The 19,914-nt window shown below is 30.5% G+C and overlaps 2 protein-coding genes across 2 annotated transcripts; both read right to left on the bottom strand.

The window, feature by feature from the left end:
* Positions 1-723: 723 nt before the first annotated feature.
* Positions 724-1,724, bottom strand: LOC126667045 (uncharacterized). The gene is made up of 2 exons (XM_050359992.2): positions 1,256-1,724; positions 724-996 (listed from the first exon to the last, which is right to left on the bottom strand). Exons 1-2 carry the CDS (start codon positions 1,621-1,623, stop codon positions 942-944), a joined length of 423 nt encoding a protein of 140 aa, XP_050215949.1. The 5' UTR covers positions 1,624-1,724; the 3' UTR covers positions 724-941.
* A 9,823-nt stretch (positions 1,725-11,547) lies between these two features.
* On the bottom strand, positions 11,548-14,802 carry LOC126667081 (stress protein DDR48). The gene is made up of 4 exons (XM_050360046.2): positions 14,466-14,802; positions 13,911-13,979; positions 13,711-13,817; positions 11,548-12,684 (listed from the first exon to the last, which is right to left on the bottom strand). Exons 1-4 carry the CDS (start codon positions 14,647-14,649, stop codon positions 11,749-11,751), a joined length of 1,296 nt encoding a protein of 431 aa, XP_050216003.1. The 5' UTR covers positions 14,650-14,802; the 3' UTR covers positions 11,548-11,748.
* Positions 14,803-19,914: the final 5,112 nt, after the last annotated feature.

Consider the following 19,914-nt stretch of genomic DNA (forward strand, 5'->3'; position numbering starts at 1 on the left):
CTATAAAAAAAGAGAATAAATTATTAAAATTTAGGGTTGTGCAATCGGTCGGTTCGGTCGAGCGAACCTAAAAACCGAAAACCAAAATTGGGTGAAAACTCAAAACTGAAAAAAGATATTTGTGAAATTAAAAAAAAATTGTAAATAAAATAAGTCAGAAAAAAAAATCAAATACTTACATGTAAAAGAATAAATAAGTTATCAAAACATATATTTTAGAAAATTACCACTTTATAATATTATTCACATTTATTTTTAGCTAAATAATATTTTATTTATTATTTGATTTTATATAGATCGAATATTTGTTTTTTCAGAACTCCAAACTATTAATTAAATATTTAATTTTATAGTAGGAGTAATTTTATTTACTGTCTGATAATCTCTAAATACTTAATGTTAATTATAATCAAGTGAGATCCATATTTTGAAATTTTAATTTTAATATTATATTTATTTTTAATTTTAAATAAAAAATATTATCTTTAAACCGGTCAATACCTGAACTGAAATCAGAACCAGCTGATTCTGAACCGTTCCAGAGCCGATCAAAGAACAGCTCAAGGCTGGTTATATTTTTATTAAATCATGATCCGGCGGTTCCGAACTGTGGCCACATCTATCCAGAACTAAAAATTTATAAGTTACAAAAAAAAAAAAAACAGATTCTCACAGCACATCAATTTACAACGTATAAGTATTCAATTTAGAAAACAAAATCAATTAGCTAAACGTAATTTATCATTATATACACAGATGGACATAAGGATCGATAACGCATTATATTCAAAAAGAAATATTAACAAATACCAACACGTTATGGATGAACAAAAATTAGCAGTTTTATAAGAACTTCCAATTATTAATTCAACTCAATCCTCTGAGAATTCGCACATAATTTGACTAATTTATATTATTTACATCCAATAAATCCAAATCTGCTAAATCATAAATGGCGTTGCAGAGAAAGTTGGAATCATCGTGAACTTATTTCGCCTGAAAAATTCAAAATAAATCAGTTCATTAGTTATATATATAAAAAGATTTCCAAAATATTAAATACATATAAATATACCATGAACATGCATTAAACTTATAATTAAATGTTTTTTCAAGGGTTATTTAATTATCTTTAATTAGGTATCTTAAAAATAGTTAAATATGTATTAAACAAGATAAGTAAGGCAAGTCAGCAACCCTAAATTTCGGATATTTCAAGAAACGAAAACAATAATTATTGACAAAGAAAGCTTACCTATCTTCATTATAGCCAGCGATACTAGCAATATTACGGGACCCGCTTCGACCACCACAACCACCGCCGCCTTTTCTTTTCACCACCCTCCCCGCCTTCTCCGCCGCCTGCGCCGCCACGGTATCCTCCGATATAGAAGTTAAAGTCGGCTTCCAATCATCAGCCACCGCACCAGACGTGGCTCCTACTCTACCCCTCTTTTTTTGTTTACTCTTACATCTCCTCGACACAATTGTCATCAACGCTCGCGTCTCCTCCGAACGCCTATCGCCGCCGTGAGTTCCGTCAGCTTCGTCGTCGTCCCTGCATGAGGTGCTGCTCGCAGGGGTTGTCGTGCAACACGTCACGAATTCTAATAAAAACTTCATGTATTTACTGTAATTTAATAACTGGACAAAAATTCAATGCAAAATTTAACGGAAATTAAAAACAAGATGAAGAAGAAGTGTGGTTGAAGGGTAAGAGTGGTGGTGGTGAAGCGTGAAGGGTTTTTATAGGGAGAGTTTTGGCGTTATCTTAATGGATGGAATTAGACATGAATTCCTATTTTATTACGGATATGCCATTAGTGAATCTTTGGGTGGACCCACCTAGTAAATTGAGACATGACAGGTCGGATTTAACTGCGGATGAGAATTTTACACGAGTTTTACCGAGTAGTAAAATCTTTTTTTACTTAGTTTAGATTGTGAGTTATTTATTACCGCCATTTTTATCCATATCTAGTCATAACGGTTTTTAGTTACAGTTTAACCTAACAATAACTATATCTTTTCAAAGATTCCAACCTCAATACTGAAGGTTTACAGAAGTTAATTTCTCACTCTAATTAGCTTCGTAGTAGCGTAGAGTTGTACAAAACCTAATTTCACCTACAAATTGAACTGAACTGGAATTATAAAAACAGTTTGATTGTTGAAAAAAAATATAATTCGGTTTAATTTGTAGCTTAAATAATCCAAAAAAAAAAACAAACATGTAGTTCAAAATAAATTTTTTTACCAATTTAACAACATACATATTAATTTCCATCTATATATGACCTAATGATTTAAAAATACCAAACGTTTAGTGAAAAGTTTTCATTCTTTCCAAATCTTTAAAACGTTTCGATAATAGGTCATATCGTATTATATCATTTTAAAAATGTTCCAAAAATGTGTTGATGCTAATATGTCATTGACGTACTGCCATCTATTTGTCATGTATGAAAAATATAAAGCAAAAGATGCAGATAACGATCCAAAAAGGGCTTAATATTTAGCAAAAGTTTCTATTATGTCAAAACCTTAAAATGTTTTTCATACATGGTAAATATGTGAAAGTCTACGTTAACGATACATAAGCATTAGCACACTCCTTTTTATGTTAGGACATATAATATAATTTTAGACATTATCGAGATGTTTTAAATATTTGGACAAAACGAAAACTTTCAGCAAATGTTTATATATCAGTAGGAGTATATAATTTTATATGTAAAACATATTTTTAAAATTTTATTTATAGCAAGGATATTTTATTTTTAAAAAAATTAATATGATTCATATTTAACACATGGATTAATTTATAATTAATTTATGAAAATCAAATTATAAATTATTTATTTATTAAATATGAATGGATTTTTACTTTTTAAAAAATCTTAAATTTAGTCTTTATTTCATAATTATTCATTGCTTATAAATTAGAAGGAAGAAATTTTCAATAGTTATCTATATCTATGTTATATTACTGAGTCTCATATTTTATAATTGGATACGCAATAATAAAGTTCTTGTTGCACGGAGTCATCCCGATAATCTTAAAGAAAAGCATGTGGTATTTGTTGTTTTTGTAGGTGGAATTCATACCGATGATCCAACGGTGGTCTCGAAATAACCTCACTGAATCTGGATGCGCTAAAAAAATATGAGTTAATGCACTAGTTTCCGAATCGGTAAGCGTGCAATGCACATAACGACCCTCCACAGCCATATAATAAAACTGGCTCACCACATCCTTACCTTCAAAAAATTAACATGGTATTTTTTTGGGTATTGGCGAAATAAATCCTAATATTTTACTTTTTTAGCGATTTAAGTCTAACGTTTAAAACTTTATGAAACAAATACTAACCTTTTCAATTTTTGCAAATTGTAGCCCAAGTTCTAATTTCAGCTTTTTGTCATCTTTTTTAGGCTACAAGTTACATAAATGCGAAACGTTGGGATTTTATTTACAAAATATTAAAATATTGAGATTTAATATACTAATAATATGGCTACCACATAAGCAAATAATGGCTGGAAAACGGTTTAGATTACAATTGCAAAAATTGAAAAGGTTATGATTTATCTCGCAAGGTTTTAAACATTAGTCTTAAATCGCAAAATAAATGAAACGTTAGGATTTGTTTTGCCAATATCTCTATTTTTTTTTAATAAATTGATAGGTTGTCAACCATTTTGAAATAAATCAAATTAAGTTCGCGATCCTTTTTAAAATAAATTAAAAGTTTGGTAATTTTTTTAAAATAAATTAAAATTTGATAATTTTCTTAAAATAAATTTATAGTTCAGTAATTTATGAAGTATTTAACCCACTTGTATAGCTAGATTTGTAGCTAGGCTTAGATTAAAGCTTAATATCTTTATTTAGTTGATTAAATTAGGGAAGTTGATTGTCTTTTTCTATTTAAGAGCCACTAACTTATAAAATAAAAGGAACAAATTGACCATTTTTTCTTTTTATTTTATTTGGTTACCGTTCTTTTATGATTTTCTGTGGGCAATCTACTCACTGAACCACCATTAGGCTTAAAAAAATGTATTGCAGAATCACTTCGAGATCCTTCTACACCATATATTTAGAACTATCACAATCTCAAATAGCTGTCCACCAGTTACAAATTTTTTGATCTGTAATAATAAGATGCATGTTATGCAACACATTTTCCTAAGTTATAATATGTTAATTAATTTGTCTATTTTATAATATTTTGGGATTAGGTAAAAACCAAAATCACAATTTCGTGCACCCTACTTAGTTAGATAAAACATAAAAAAACTACATTTGGATATAAGAGATGCATACATATAATCATAAGAAGAATTAATATTTTAAAAATTTATCAATTTTACATGTTTTTCAAATTTATCACATCTTTTAAAATGTTATATTATTAGTTTTTCTTCAAATCAATAAACATGCCATAATTTGGAGAGATAGCACCCATTTTTAGTGTATTTTGTTGAGGTAAAAGTCATTTTTTGCCTATAACCTCAATTATTACATTGAATTGTAACTTGTATCGACTTGTAAAAAAAAGTATCTAAATATAAAACTCAATAAAATGAAATTGGTCAATTTTTATAATACTAATCCTTATAAGAACGTACAAGTGTTAAAATAATAATATTGCTACTCTATATCCTTGTTTATGATAAAATTCATGAGGTTGTACAAAATAAAACTCAAACCTACTATTTAACCGAACCAAATTAAAAATCAAAATTGAACATTTAATAGTGTTATTTAGATTTAAAAAGAAAAATATGTATTGATTTAATTTGTGAATTCATAAAAGAACTTAATCATCCAAAAATATCTCGCCTTACTTCAATTTTTTAATTTTCAATTTCAAACAAGTTTCTGTATTAAAGTGGAAACAAATCTAAATGTGTCTTTCATATTGTTTTATATTCCAATTTGCCATTTATAATCAAAAAATCCAACCATGACGGACATCCAATTTAAATAAGTGGCTACAATTGAAACATAAAATTAAAAATTAACTAAATTGATTTTTAGCCCTGTTAGATTTAAAAAAAAAAATCGTTTGTTATTTGAATTATGTATGAAATGAATTTAGAAAAAATAAATAAATAAATAAACCAATATAAAGTTGATAAATTAATATCTTTTTTTATTCAAACTTGTTAAAAAGCTAGATTTTATATATTCTATTTATGTAAGCATAATGTAGTCTTTATTTTATACTAGAATCATTCGTAGTGTGACTCGTCAAATAATGATAATTATATTTATTATAAATTAGAATAATAATATTTATATTTATATTTAGTTAATAATAATAACTATAACTATAAATTGTATTTAAGTGCAAAGTATCAAATAATCATTAAAATGATAATTAATTTGGAATAGAGAATATAAATATAAAATAATAATGACAATAAATTACTATTAAACGTAGTTTATCTTAACTAAAATTTTATATAATTAAATAATAATTAGAATAATAATAATTAAATATTTAAAATAGTCTATTTTAGTTAGTATTTTAGAGTTTATCTTAACATAGTATTCTAAGTAGTTTATTTTAATTTGTGTTCTAACTCTATAATCTCAATAGTTTTTTATTAATAATTATATTTTACAAAATAAAAAAAACATTAACGTAAATATATCTGTCCTCCCTCCTCCATCCGTGCTTTTTATATATGGTATAAATTAGTTTGGCTTATATATAGTAGATTTTCTAATGTTTCAAAGTTAAAGAATTTTTATTGAACATCTAGTTTCCATCTTCTTCTTTTTTATCTCTCTACTTTCCTTTTCCAATCTAGTTAAACAAACAAAATATAGCGGTATAAAAAAATGGTAAGATCTTTATCAGAGTAAAATAATTAAGTTATAAGAAAATTCGAGAACGAATTTTTATAAGGGGAAATTATGTAATACCCCGTATGTCTGACATTTCTTGTTGATATGAATGTTTTTCTAGTACTCCTTCACATAGTGATAATAAGAGTGTTATTCAGATTTCTCATAACTCGGTCTTTCACTAACGGACCAAGCATATCGAAATTGATCGTCATATTATTCGTCATCACCTTCAGAATGAATCCTCGGCGTTGCCTTCTCTTTCTTACAGCTTGTAGACGTTTTTTTACCAAATCTTTAACCTCTTCATGTTTTTGCTTTTTGTTTGATAAACTCTCAATTTGTTGTTGTCGTATCATTAGTTTAAGGGAGAATGTTAAATAGTTAAACTTTATATATCATGTTTATATATTTTTAATAGATGAAAATCAACTACTAGAGTCTTAAATATGGATATGTTAGTAGTACAAGCTATTTTTGGATCAATTATAGAAAAGTCTCTAATTAACAGCGGCACCTCAAATGTGTGCCATAACAGATTTTATCTCTTCAAGTAGTGTAGACTTTCCCTTATTTTAACTTGACATAAATAAACCTTTTGTAATTGTTTGGGATTAAGGACTTTTTATTAGAAACCTGATCTTCATCTTTTTTTGTATCTCTTTTCTTTTAATTGTTTCAATATTACATTATTCCTTAAGTTATCATAACTTATGGTATAAATTTTCAAATTTAATTAATCTCGATTTGAATTTGTTCGTATCTACCTAATCTATATGCGTATAACAATTCAGATGAATTAAGAATCCTTTCCATGATGAATATCAATGAAATAGCAGGTAGGGCACCCAAGATTATTCAAGTAAATTAGCATCCTCCTCTTTTAATAAATTGAAAAAGTTAACACTGATGGTTCAACTGCGGGTTCACAGGGTTTGGTAGGAGCTGGTGGTGTCATTAGAAACTCGAGAGGGTCTCGCCAGAGGTGCTTTCTCTTTTGGCATCGGATCTAATTTTAATAATCTTCCTGGCTATAGATTTGTTTGATGTTATGGTGTGGTGGGCATTGGTGTTAATCATCAGTTTGGCTCATCTAGTTATGCAGGATGCAATGTTGGATTCTTCAAGTTTTCTCAGCTGGTTAGCTTAAACTTTCGAAAACTTGGCCAATTTCTTATTGCTTGTTGATTTGATTTTGTTGATCTGGCATTTAATTTGTTCTTAGTTAAAGAACATATTGAGCGGTTTCATTTTTGGTTGAGGTATGCCTCATCTGTTTTGTAACGTTATTTTGTAAATTTTTCTTTTTATTATTGATTGTAGTGAAAAAAATGATGCATACGCTATGAGGATGTCAAGCTAGTTGAGATGCTCGGGTGCGTTTTTTTGACTTTTCGACTACAATTTAAAAAAAACATCTCATTATATTTGGTTTATTGGATGAAATAGCTATATATCATAAAAAATAAAATATCTATTTTTTAAATTTTAAGAGGATTAGTTATTTTATAAAACTACGGAATAGCAATTTCTATTATAATGACGAGTACCCACTGAATCTATTCTATGAATCAATGCAATTGAATAACAGTTTTCTTATGATGGCGTAATAAGGCAACAAAGAAAAACAAAACTGGATCAATATAAGAAAACACTAAAGCTGTAACAATGGAGATTGGTCCAAGTGGTAGTAAGCGGTCTGGTATCGCTTAAATAAGGTCTCGGTTTCGAGTCTTATGAATGCAGAAACTCTTTGCTGCATACTTACCCACTATGTCAGGTGCGCGACACGGGTCAGATCCGGATTAGTCAGGGCGAAGCTCTGGAAACTGGGCAACAAAAACAAACAAACACAAAGCTGTCTAAAAAGAACAACAAAACAAAATTAAATTTGCACCACAAAAAAATATCTCATAATGAATTTGTGTAACAGAAGTTTTCGTCATATATTCTCTGGAAAATTCTGTTTATACATAAGAAAACAACATGTAAAAAAAACATAAAAATAGCCCTACTAAAATTGACAACACAAAAAGTGCAGCATTTATATAATCATATACGTGTTATGAGAATTGCTATAGATACTGTCAAGAAATGAAGACGCTTTATAATTTGTCATCCTTATCATCGATCAGCTATTGTACCGGTAGAAATAGATAATTTAAGGATTAAAAACTCATGACAAACATAAAGAAACCACTAGGTCTAGAAATATGTAACTCAATCGAAAATAAGAACATATATATAGGAGTATAAAAACCACTAGATTCAGAAGTACCTCTAAAGTATCAAAAATTAGAAGTGTCAAGATTCTTAAAATATATAAAATCAAAATCAAAATAAGTTTATAAAAATAATCAATTCAATTTATTATTTTCTTAATAATATAATTTGATTTCTCTAACTATTAACTTCTTTAATATTGTAAACCCTCTAATAGTTAATATTCATTAAATTAACAATTTTAATAATTAATAGAAAATCGAGAAAACCAATTTCGTTCCACGTCGGATAATTAATAATTTTAAATTTAATTTTTAAAATTCAAACCGTTATAATTTTTATCAACTACAACCAAGTTTTAGGAATATTATCTAACTTCTAAAAAGAGTTACTATGAAAGTTTGATAACAATTTATAAAAGGCACAAAACGTTTGAATTTGAAAAATAAAATTTAAAATTTTAGATGCAATTATAAAAAGAAAATTCAAATTGAACATAATTTCGAAAATTGAAAGGTTTAGTAGTAAATGGTAAAAGAACGCAAAGGTTTTGAATTTAAAAAATAGTTTGGCTTTTTAAAAATCGTGACATATATATCATTTTTCGACCTTCGCTTAATATATCATCAATCGCGATTTAAAGTTGATGTGACGCAATGTTATATATGCTAGTAAGATCAATTTTATAAAAAACTAAAAAGTCTTTTTTTTACAATTCTAAATTTTGATACGGAAAAATAAGGAGAACGGAATTAAATTTAAAATAATTTATATTTTAAATGATCAGTGACTCAATCAGATAGATAAATAATTAAATGAATGGATAAATAAGTTTGCTGACAGATTTGTTTTAAATTGTGTACTAGTAGGGATCACCCAAATGACCTGTCGATATTGTTTGATAATTAATTATATCTTGATGTGGTATAAATTTGTTTGAGTAAAATATCATATCTGTTTCTGAATTTATTATTCTGGATTAGATATAAATTCTTTGTGAATACTGTAAATTTATCTGAGTTAATATAACTCACTCTCAACTATTTTGACCCGTTAAAATCATTTTCTTGTTTTTAAATAAATAAAAATAAAATGGCGGACGGTTTTGGATGTTATTTAAGCTATTCAAGCTATTTTGAGCAGAGATTTGGTAGTTTTGATTATACATATGTCTATAAAGAAGCGAATGTCACTGGGAATCACTCGATCTCTATTAATGTTAATCATCCTATCGGTGTTCCCAGACATGACTGTCCCCCGTCTTCTATAATTCTGTGGCTTATTTATGATAACCATGGAGTAGCTTATGATTGTTTAGTTGCGATTAATTAGCTTTTCTCTAGACTTTGCCTTTTATTTTTGTACCGAAAAAAAAAATTAAGTCATTTAGGTACCTAAACCTATTTATATAAAATAATATAGAATATTGTTTTTAATTGATCAAAATAGCTTATCGGAGGGCTAATGATCCGTATAAGTTATTCAATACCGTATAAGTACTCGAATTCATAACTTCCACAATTTTTCAATAGGTGAGAATATAATTAAGGCTAGTCTCTTGATTGGTTAAATATGAATTCTTGGTTTTGTCTTAAAGGGGCAATAAAATCAAGATATCTACAAGTTAAGTTACTTTCGAAGTCATCAATTTTGTTTGCCTTTGTAGAAAGGGCAAAATGAATAAACAATGTGGATGGTATTCAATCTTCTTGGCCACCTATGTTTTCTGCAATGAATGTGAAAATTAGAGTTGAGTTCGAATTTTTGTGCTCTAGTCTCTGTATGTAGTCTTTTTGCTGTATAGGGTTAGAGTTCTAGAAAACTAATATCGGGCACAAAATTACAATTTAAAAGTTGAGGCACAAAATGAAGCTTGAAGAAAATTAATTATGATGGGACAAAGAATACGACCATACAGTGCAATACCCCTTCTGGTGGAATCTATTGATATTTTTATAATCTACTAACATGGGGTCTGTTTGATTCAAAAATCGCAATTGAAAAATGATAAATATAATATTTAATTTTATATATGTTGAGGTTTGCGTTGGCTCATTTAAGCCTTAACCGGACCGCCAACTAGTTCTATCAAGGGAACTGGTTGGTAGGTCTGGTTGACACCCCTGAATTAGGTAAAACTTAAGGTAATTAATCGGATCAGCAATCATATTTATCTAGAGGTTCGGTTGGTAGGTCCGTTTGTCAAATAAAATTGACTGAATGTTTTAGCATTTTATTTTTTATTGAGATTAAGTTCCTAAGTATGGATTCGTGCCTCAAACATATTTTAAAGATTTTAATATAGTATTAGTGATAACCGTATTGTAAATTCATTCTTGTGTTTAAAGATACCCGTGTGTGTTATAATTTATACTTTTATTCTTCCTATTTAAAAATCGGATGATATGGAATTTTATTTTTTATAATCAACAATTAAATTTTTTTTCTTATTTTCTGTGTTAGTCATTTAAATCAAAAAAATTAGCTAAAGAAAATAATTTCAATTTAGTCTTTAAACTCAGTTTTGACACAAATATAATTATAAATTATAGATTTATGAAATTCAATAATTTAAAAAAATTTAATTTATTTTTACTTTTCTTACTTTTAAATTTAATTTTTTTTTATTTCACTTAAATTTAAATAGGGGTAACAAAATGGGTCATGACACGATAACACAATTCGCTTAATACTTAAATTTGACGAATCCGGGTTGAGGCTTAACGGGTTCGTGTCATAAACGTGTTAACCCGTTTATGACACGAAATAAATGGGTCGTGTCACGGATTGACTCGCGAACTCATCTAACCCGCCTAACTCGTTTACAAATATATTATTTATAAAAATAAACTAATTATGCTTTCATAAAATACTTAAACTAATTAAATATATTATATTAATTTATAAATAAAATTAATTATATTAAATTTTTTATAATTAGAGTATTAATTAATAAATTTGAGATTAAAATTATATTTTTATGGTTTAAATATTTTTAAATGTTAAATGGGTTGTGTTAGTCGTGTCGTGTTTTTCGTGTAATTGTGTTAATCATGTTACCCGTTTATCTTAACATGTTAATCATGTCGTGTCGTGTCACCCGTTTAAAATTCGTGCCGTGTTAGGGTTAAAGGTTTTTACACAATTAGTTAAATGGCTCGTGTTCGTATTGACTCTAATCGTGTCAATAGAATGGGTCGACACGATACGTTTATGACCCGCCAACCCATTTTGACACCCTTAAAGTTAAAGACTGCATACGGGCCTCAATATAATTTGTTCTTCAAAGTACAATGAGAATATGATGCTCAAACAAACCGAGGATCAAAAGTGTACATTTGATTTAAACCAAACAAATTGTGAGACACATAACTAGGACTACAAATCTCGGCTACACCATCTATTCAAATGACACCTAAAAAAGTTAGTTGTGATGCGAGTTCATAAATTTACATGCTGAATGACAAAAATGTTTTATAAATAATAGAATGTTCCACAGGAAGGTCCTCACATGTAACAATTCTGAGATTCTCATGTTTTTAAGTTGAATATAAGGTGGCCACATTTTTCCACGCTGTGATAGACGAACCAAAATAATGTTAGAGAATCCATAATGATGTTCATTGACTTTTACATTTTCGAGATGCCAAACTTGTTGAAGTTCATCGACGGCCATATGCAGCATTTAAGCTGTCATTATATGCAGGACTCGTGTTATTCCCATGTTCAGGACCCGAAGAAAATCCCTGTGTAGGTCCCATGTTCTCGTAGGAATTTTGAAATGCAGGAGTTGTATTGCCTCCATATGCAGGACCTGCTGTATTTCGGTATGCTGAAGCATTGTTGCTCCCATATGAAGGACTAAAGCTGCTCCCATGTGCAGGATCTGAACTTCCATTCACAGAATTCGTGGGATTCCCATTTGCCGAACCAATGTTATTCCCATAAGCAGGGCCTGTGTCACTCCTATAGGGAGAGGCGGACTGATTACCGTATGCAGAGCTCGTATTATTCACGTACGGAGAGCCTGTATTAGTCACGTTTGGAGAACCCGTGTTATTCCCGTATGCAGGATCACTGTTGTTCCCGTATGCAGGATCACTGTTGTTCCCGTATGCAGGATTAATGGTGTTCCCGTATGCAGGGCCCGTGTTGCTCCCGTATGCAGGGCCCGTGTTGCCCCCGTATGCAGGGCCCGTGTTGTTCCCGTAAGCAGGGCCCGTGTTGTTCCCGTAAGCAGGGCCTGTGTTGTCCCCGTAAGCAGGGCCCGTGTTGTTCCCGTAAGCAGGGCCCGTGTTGTTCCCGTAAGCAGGGCCAGTGTTGTTCCCGTAAGCAGGGCCAGTGTTGTTCCCGTATGCAGGGCCAGTGTTGTTCCCGTATGCAGGGCCAGTGTTGTTCCCGTATGCAGGGCCAGTGTTGTTCCCGTATGCAGGGCCAGTGTTGTTCGCGTATGCAGGGCCCGAGTTGTTCCCGTATGCAGGGCCCGAGTTGTTCCCGTATGCAGGGCCCGAGTTGTTCCCATAAGAAGGGCCCATATTGTTTTCAGGTGCCGGTTTAGGTCTTGCATACTCGGCAAATATAACCCAGCCATCCAAAAACTGCAAAAGATGAAATATCAGGAAAATAATCATAAATAACATGTGTCAATGGAACTCAATCAGAAACAACCGCAGCAAGAAAAAATATAAGAAATTCTTATAGACATCCTACTAAAGTAATGTGGATAAATAAACCATCAATGAGATATCAGAGAGCTGATCATTGCATTCTTTTTTGCAAGAAAGATATAAAGTACCACAAAACACACAGTAGCAAGCTTAATCCTTAAGCATCATATCCAGCTTTGAAAGTAATAAAAACAGCAACATCAAACAAGAAGGTCTCACATCTGACATCTCATACATCTTTAAGCATTTTAAGCCAACAGCTTATGATCTAGAGAAACCAAACACATGGTTGAATGAACAATCATACCCACGCCAAACAATGAGGTATGGTTATAAGCAAGAGTAATATATAAGCCTGAACAATAATAATTTAGATTTGAACTGATAAAAAAGGAGGAAAGTTTATGAAACAAGCATGCAACAAAATAGAATAAATAGAATGTTCATCAGTTAGCCTTGCTACAATCACCAAATTTAGCACCTTCAATGGGTACCATGATTGCCACTTGCCACACAAGGAATTCTTAAGTAACACTAAAATTCAACGCCTGACAAGAGGAAACACTGAAGAAATAAAAGTTTTGTGACCATACAATACAACAAAATGCAATTAAGATTTGTTATTATTTGAACTTTACAATTCTGTATAGTGGCTAATTTGAGCACCTTTAAGGGTGGTCTCATTACATCAGGAATGGTTAAGAGCCACCAATGAGTAACTTTTCATATGAAGGACCAATCTACCAATTAACATATAGGCATTACCCTCACTAATATTGAAAAGCTTTTATCTTAATGAAATGACAGTGGCATAAGTTCTGCTAATAAACATAAGAATTGCATGTCATCCATCAAAGAATGTTTTGTCAGATACATCATCTCTTTGCGAATTTGTACTGGCATACATATTGCATCTAAATTTCAGTTGTTGCATTAAACACGCAAACATAGTCTCACCTTGCCATCCATGCCTTCAATACCTTTAGAAGCATCCTCTAAGGTATCATATCTGACAAAACCAAACCCCTTAGAGTATCCTGACACCCTATCAGTCACAACTCTAGCTGTAAAAAAATCGTTAAAAAAGATAGCAAATTGTCAGTACCTCACAAGGGAAACTTCTTAGAGAGTATTTAAAACCGAGGAGAGGCACAAACCATGAACTACGTCACCGAATTTGGCAAATGCTTCCCTTAGACCCTCTGTAGTAGTCCGTTTGCTCAGGCCTGAAAAAACATAATAATTACAAAAAACAAAATCAATACAAAGAATGATATATAAAAAATAAAAAATAATCCCAGAAGTTCTCATTAAGAAACTTAGTATCTCAAGTAGATAAAGAAATTCATGAAAATGAAACATTCTCCGCTGGAGAGATGGATAAAGTTTATGATAAATGAGCAACTTTTAATATTTAAAAAGAGTTTCGGAAAGAACAAAATCATGCAGTCATACTTTATAAGTCGACTCATTGTTACATTCATGTCGACAATTGAGTCACGCATATCAATTGATCACTTAATCAAAACCACAATAATTACTAAAATCTCCAGATAAAAAATTAGAGCATTAACAGAGAAAACAAAGCATTTAAATTTTTTAATGCTAATTTAAACCTAAAAACAAAAAACAAATCAAATCTCACACTAAATTCACTGTCATTTCTAAATTGTATTGAAAAACAAATAAAAACTGTACAGGGCATGAAGTACCGGAGACGAAGAGGTTAGTGTTAGGATCAGCCTGTTCTCTAGCAGAAGGAGTAGCTGCGGCGGCAGAAGAAAGAAATGACGGAAGAGTATCAGCTGTTGTTGTTGATGATGAGAAAAACCGAGACAGCAAGCTACGAGGTGTCGCCGCTGCTAAAGCTGCCGCCGCCTTTGATCTGAAAGCCATATCGGAGCGGTGCTGATAATCGGATAACTGGAAATTCTTCTCTGAAAGGGTTTTAGGCTAAAACCCTAATGAAAAACTTTACTGTTCAGGACTAGAAAAATCTTGAAATGTTTGATGAGAATTTTTTTCAGTTTCAACGGCTGCGTTTTAGTTTAGTTGGGTAATAGGGGTTTAAGGGCCTTGGGATTTATGGGTCTACTTCAAATTACAGTCATGACCTTGGGAATTTGTGGGTATGGTATAACTTGTTTAAATAGTTCAGTTTATATAATACTTTTTTAATTTTATTTTTAATAAAAGCGGAATCTCATTAATGATCCAAAGCAGCTACAGATGTGAGAAAATCAGAAAAATGATAGAATCACTTCTGATGACCTGACATGAAACGAACATTTTACGCTAAACATGTGCAGTTTGATTCGCAAATCATCTCACAAATATAAATAAAATATTACTAAAGTGCTTTGCCAAATTAGCGCAATCCTCAACAATTAGCTCGGAAGAAACAAAACTCGGATTTTGAATCTCAACCACCACCCTTATAGCATCCGACTCAACAATTAGTTTATCAACACCCTTTAGCCAGCTCAACACTTCACAAATCCCAATTGCTTTTAGATGTCCTAGGGGAATAATTACCAATCAACCAAACTTGTCGAGCTCAAACTACTCTTCCTTCCTCGTCCCTGACTACAATACTGATACCCGCACCCCCTGAGTTCAAAAACACAGCTGCATCTACGTTTACCTTTAGCCAGCCACTGTCCGGAGGCCTCCATTGTCAACTTCCATCAGATTTTAACATACTTGCAAAATCACAATTCTCCTCTTGGATTCTTGGCTAACTTCCACGCTGTCAAAAGGCATGCAACAGTAAGAATAGACTTTGAGCTACCCAGTTTTTTCCTCCACATTATCTCATTTCAATTCACCCTGATGAACCAGCAAACAGTTGCGATTAATAAACTTTCCTCAACTGGCAGACCGAGTAACCAGCTACTGTCCCAATCACTAAAGCTGGCTTCACTCGTTAAAGCTGGAACTTTCACCGCCTCCCAACAAGTTTCAGCAACATGACAATGATAAAACAAATGAGCTACTCACTCATTCCCACTATCACACATCACACACTGCCATTAATTAATACTTTCCTCGTAGCAAGAATGTATGAAGTTGGGAGATAACCTGACAAACCCACCACAAAAAATTATGAACGTGCAAAGGAATAGTAAAGTTTCAAATTCGGTTCTACAAAAGGTTCAGCTATCCCATATACTCCCCACAAGCAGCCCTGTACGCACTACGAACTGAGGATTTCTCTTTCGATTCCAAAATCCACTTCCACTGCCCGAGCAGTGCTATAACAAACCAAACTTCCTACGTAAAATATCGATACGCTTTCTATAATTTATACCTTTAGTACCTGCCCACCCTTCCAGCGCTTCCTTCGCACAACTCAACTTCAAATCAATACCTCCATCCATATTATTTCCCCAAGCTCATGCTATCACATCAACAATGCTTTTTTCGCTAACTAAACATTATTAAGCCTGAATAGTTTCCTCTTTTGTTCAGCTCCCAACTTCCTCATCAAAAGAAAAATTGGCAAGTGATATGACGTTGAGCACTCATGATTCTAAACTTCAGCATTAGGAAAGAAATGAAGCCACTCGCTAGTACACAAAACTTTATCCAACCACTCCTCAATCCGCCCTTCCGCACTTCTGCCACGATGCCAAGTGAAATTGTACCCCTTAGCATCAATATCAATTAATCCGCTATAAAAAAAAAACAAAATCAAGAAAACCATCAATCAACCAATTCAGATGGTGAGCCCCCCTCCCCTCTCTTCTCTTCAAACGATAAAATATTGTTAAGATCGCCTATGACACACCACGGTAATGAACATAGCAAGCTAAGATCATAAAGAATTTTCCACGACTCACTTCTACGATGTATCTCCGGACACCCTTAAAAACCAGTCAATCTCCACTTTTTACCATCTACCGAGCTCACCCCAAGATCAATAAAATTATCACAAGACCCTCTCACCATCACATCAAAACCTGCTTTATAGTTTGCTAATGCTTTGAAAATTAATTTAATTAATCGAATATTTTATAATATTTTAATTGTTAGTGGTTTAACTAAATTAACCGAATAATTTGATCAATTTGATTTTATATCTTTTAAATTTTAGTTAATTTGATTAAATCGATTTTGATTAAATCACATTAGGATTGCACTATTTATATGAAAAAATATATGAATCGTGTATCGAAAATATAAATACATTCTATCAAAATTATTCTGCTAAATTATATTAAAATTAAAAGAGAAGTATACTACAAATATTAATAAAATATATAAACAAACATTTTTTTGATAAATCAGAAAATAAGATTTAATGTCAGTTATTGTACTTAAGAGTTTGTAGATACAAAATCGAAAACCAAACCGAATCGATGAATTTGGTTTGGTTTGGTATTGTAATAAAAAATTTGATGTCCGGGGCGGTTTGATTCAGTTTGAACATAAATTTCAGTTATATAAAATGCAAACCAAACAAAAAATAATTGAACAGAACCTAGAATCCGACTAAACAGATTAGTTTGATTCGATTTGAAAAATTACACTTCTTCATAATTTCGGTTGATAGTTCTAAAAAAAAAATCTTGTTCGGTTTGAATCGAAACCCTAATTATACCATATAACACTTTTGTAGGCATCATTATTGACTTAAGTAGCAATTTCCCCCCTCAACTTGTAAGCAATGGCAATTAACACATAAATTAACTTTGTTTACAAATTAGTCATGAACTTGCATATTATGGGCAATTAAGCCCATTTTGGCAATTTACCCCCTAAACTTGTAAATTATTTGTCCCTCAATTGGCAATTTGCCCCATCAAATTTTAAGCTAATTTTTCAAAATGGGGCTAATTGCCCATAATCAGCAAGTTCATGACTAATTTGTCCACAAAGTTAATTTGTGTGTTAATTGCCTATTGCTTACAAATTGAGGGGGCAAATTACTACTTAAATCCATCATTATTTGTATGTCTACGTACATAACTTGACAGATTAACTAACTTATGAAAATCAGAAACGAAACCTTTTCAAGACTTGTGTCCAACGAATATTTGTATAATCACTTGGATTCAACCAAGAAATGGCAAATTCATTTGATCACTACGAAAAATGTGTCTTATTTTCTAGCATTAAGAGTTTGCGTTTGTAACTTATTTTATTGCCATGATTATACAATGCCAATTAATGTAATAAAATAAGAGAGAGAGTTTATATAAGTTTTGTATGAGATATGGATGGTGCTATTTTGGACTATTTAGCTATTTCCCTGATTATTTCACGGATACATTTAAAAATTATGGAAAAAGATAAATATAATTTTCTATCAAAAATATTTGTTTAAATGGAAATAAAAAAATAATTCAAATATACCCTTTCTATCTTCATATTTAAATTTTTAATAGTATTAAGGTAAACTGAAACAATATGAAAAAATATAAATAGTATATTTAATTATTCTTTTATTCTAAATAGATGACTATATTTGAAAATAAAAATCGAAAAATAAGTTAAAATTAAAATTTTGAAAGTTTGAATCATAAAAAAAAAAAAACAATCGAAAACATGAAATACTTTTAAATGATTAAATCATTGGTTTTTATACTTAAATTGCTATTTTGAAATTTTGAATGATTGACAACACCACAATGTAAATAAAAAAGGAAATTTGATTATTTGTTAAAATTCATATACTTAAGCTGCATTTGCCTTTGCCTTTCCTTGAAGTGTAGCAGAAACGTGTAATACTTTTTGGCTAATCAACAACTTAACATAAGTAGAACATACTTGACGTCGGTGCAACCATTTCTGGCGGTCCAAGTTTCCCATCCATTTTTCTCTTCAATAAAACACACACATATTATATATTGTTTCATACTTCTGTTATTTTTAGATCTTTAATAAATTTAATGATGTATATTAGGTTTATTTAATTATGTCAAAACTAAAATATCAAAATTGATAAAGTTTAAATAAATAAAATTATTCTTTTAGAGGAGAAATCCAACAATTGTCACAATATATAGATTAAATCAATAATATTTTAATAGGGTTTTTGTTTAGGTGCCAAAAATTCTAACTTTTACGTATTTTTATAATTTAGACCAATTTTTTAATTTTTATAATGCGATTTAAATTTCATCTTTTTGTTATAGTTCTAACTAATTTTTCAAAATAGATTTAATTTTTGCCATACACTGGAATTTTGTCCACGTGGCAATGCCATGTTGGAATTTTTTTCCACTTGGCTTGATATAGTGCCAAAAAATCAAATTTTTCAACATTTTGATTTAATCCAAATTAGCAATTCCGTTGCAATTCTATTCTAATTTTCAGTTGAATTTACATACTAACTCTATAATTAGTAAAATTCATTTTTTAGAAATTGAAAATTTAACTCATAATTAAAAAAAAGGTAAATCCAATAAAATATCAAACGTCTGTGGGTTCTGTCAATTATAATCAAACCTTTTAAAATCGGCTAGTTTAGCCCATTTTGAAATATTTGAAACCTTTTTTAACCATTCGTGAATCAAACCGAAAAATTTGTCATTTTTAAATTGGTTAAACTAGCCGACTTTGATTGATTAATCTAGAAAATGTTTCAAATATCCCATATCATTAAAAATCGACTAGTTTAACCTATTCACGAATGGCAAATTTTTGGGTTTGGTTTACGAATGACTAGAATAGATTTCAAATATCTCAGAATGGGCTAAATTAGCCGATTTTTAAAGGTTTGGTTATAACCAATAAAATTCGCAAATGTTTGGCATTTTTTAGAATTAACCCAAAAAACAAAAACAACGTTAAAATCTGATTCTAAATTTTTTAACTTGCAGTGACTAAAACAAAAAAAGAAGCAACTTTGAAGCTAAAAATATCACAAAAGTCAAATAAAATAAATATGTATTATACCGAGAGAAAAATTGCAAAATTTAAATTGATTGAAAAATGGATAGAATCCTAATTAATTGTCAAAAATAGGAGAAATTCTTATGTGAACCAAATTCACCACATATGATTATAATTATATCAATTCACTCATATAAATAATTACGCCACGTGTCACGTATTAGATGAATGGTTTATAATTTTACGTAATAGATTTGGTTCATCTAAAAATTTCTCCAAAAATAGACTTACTAATTTTGAAAAGTTTAAATAAATTTATAA

The sequence above is a fragment of the Mercurialis annua genome, linkage group LG2, assembly GCF_937616625.2.
Source record: "Mercurialis annua linkage group LG2, ddMerAnnu1.2, whole genome shotgun sequence".
NCBI classification, from domain to species: Eukaryota; Viridiplantae; Streptophyta; class Magnoliopsida; order Malpighiales; family Euphorbiaceae; genus Mercurialis; species Mercurialis annua.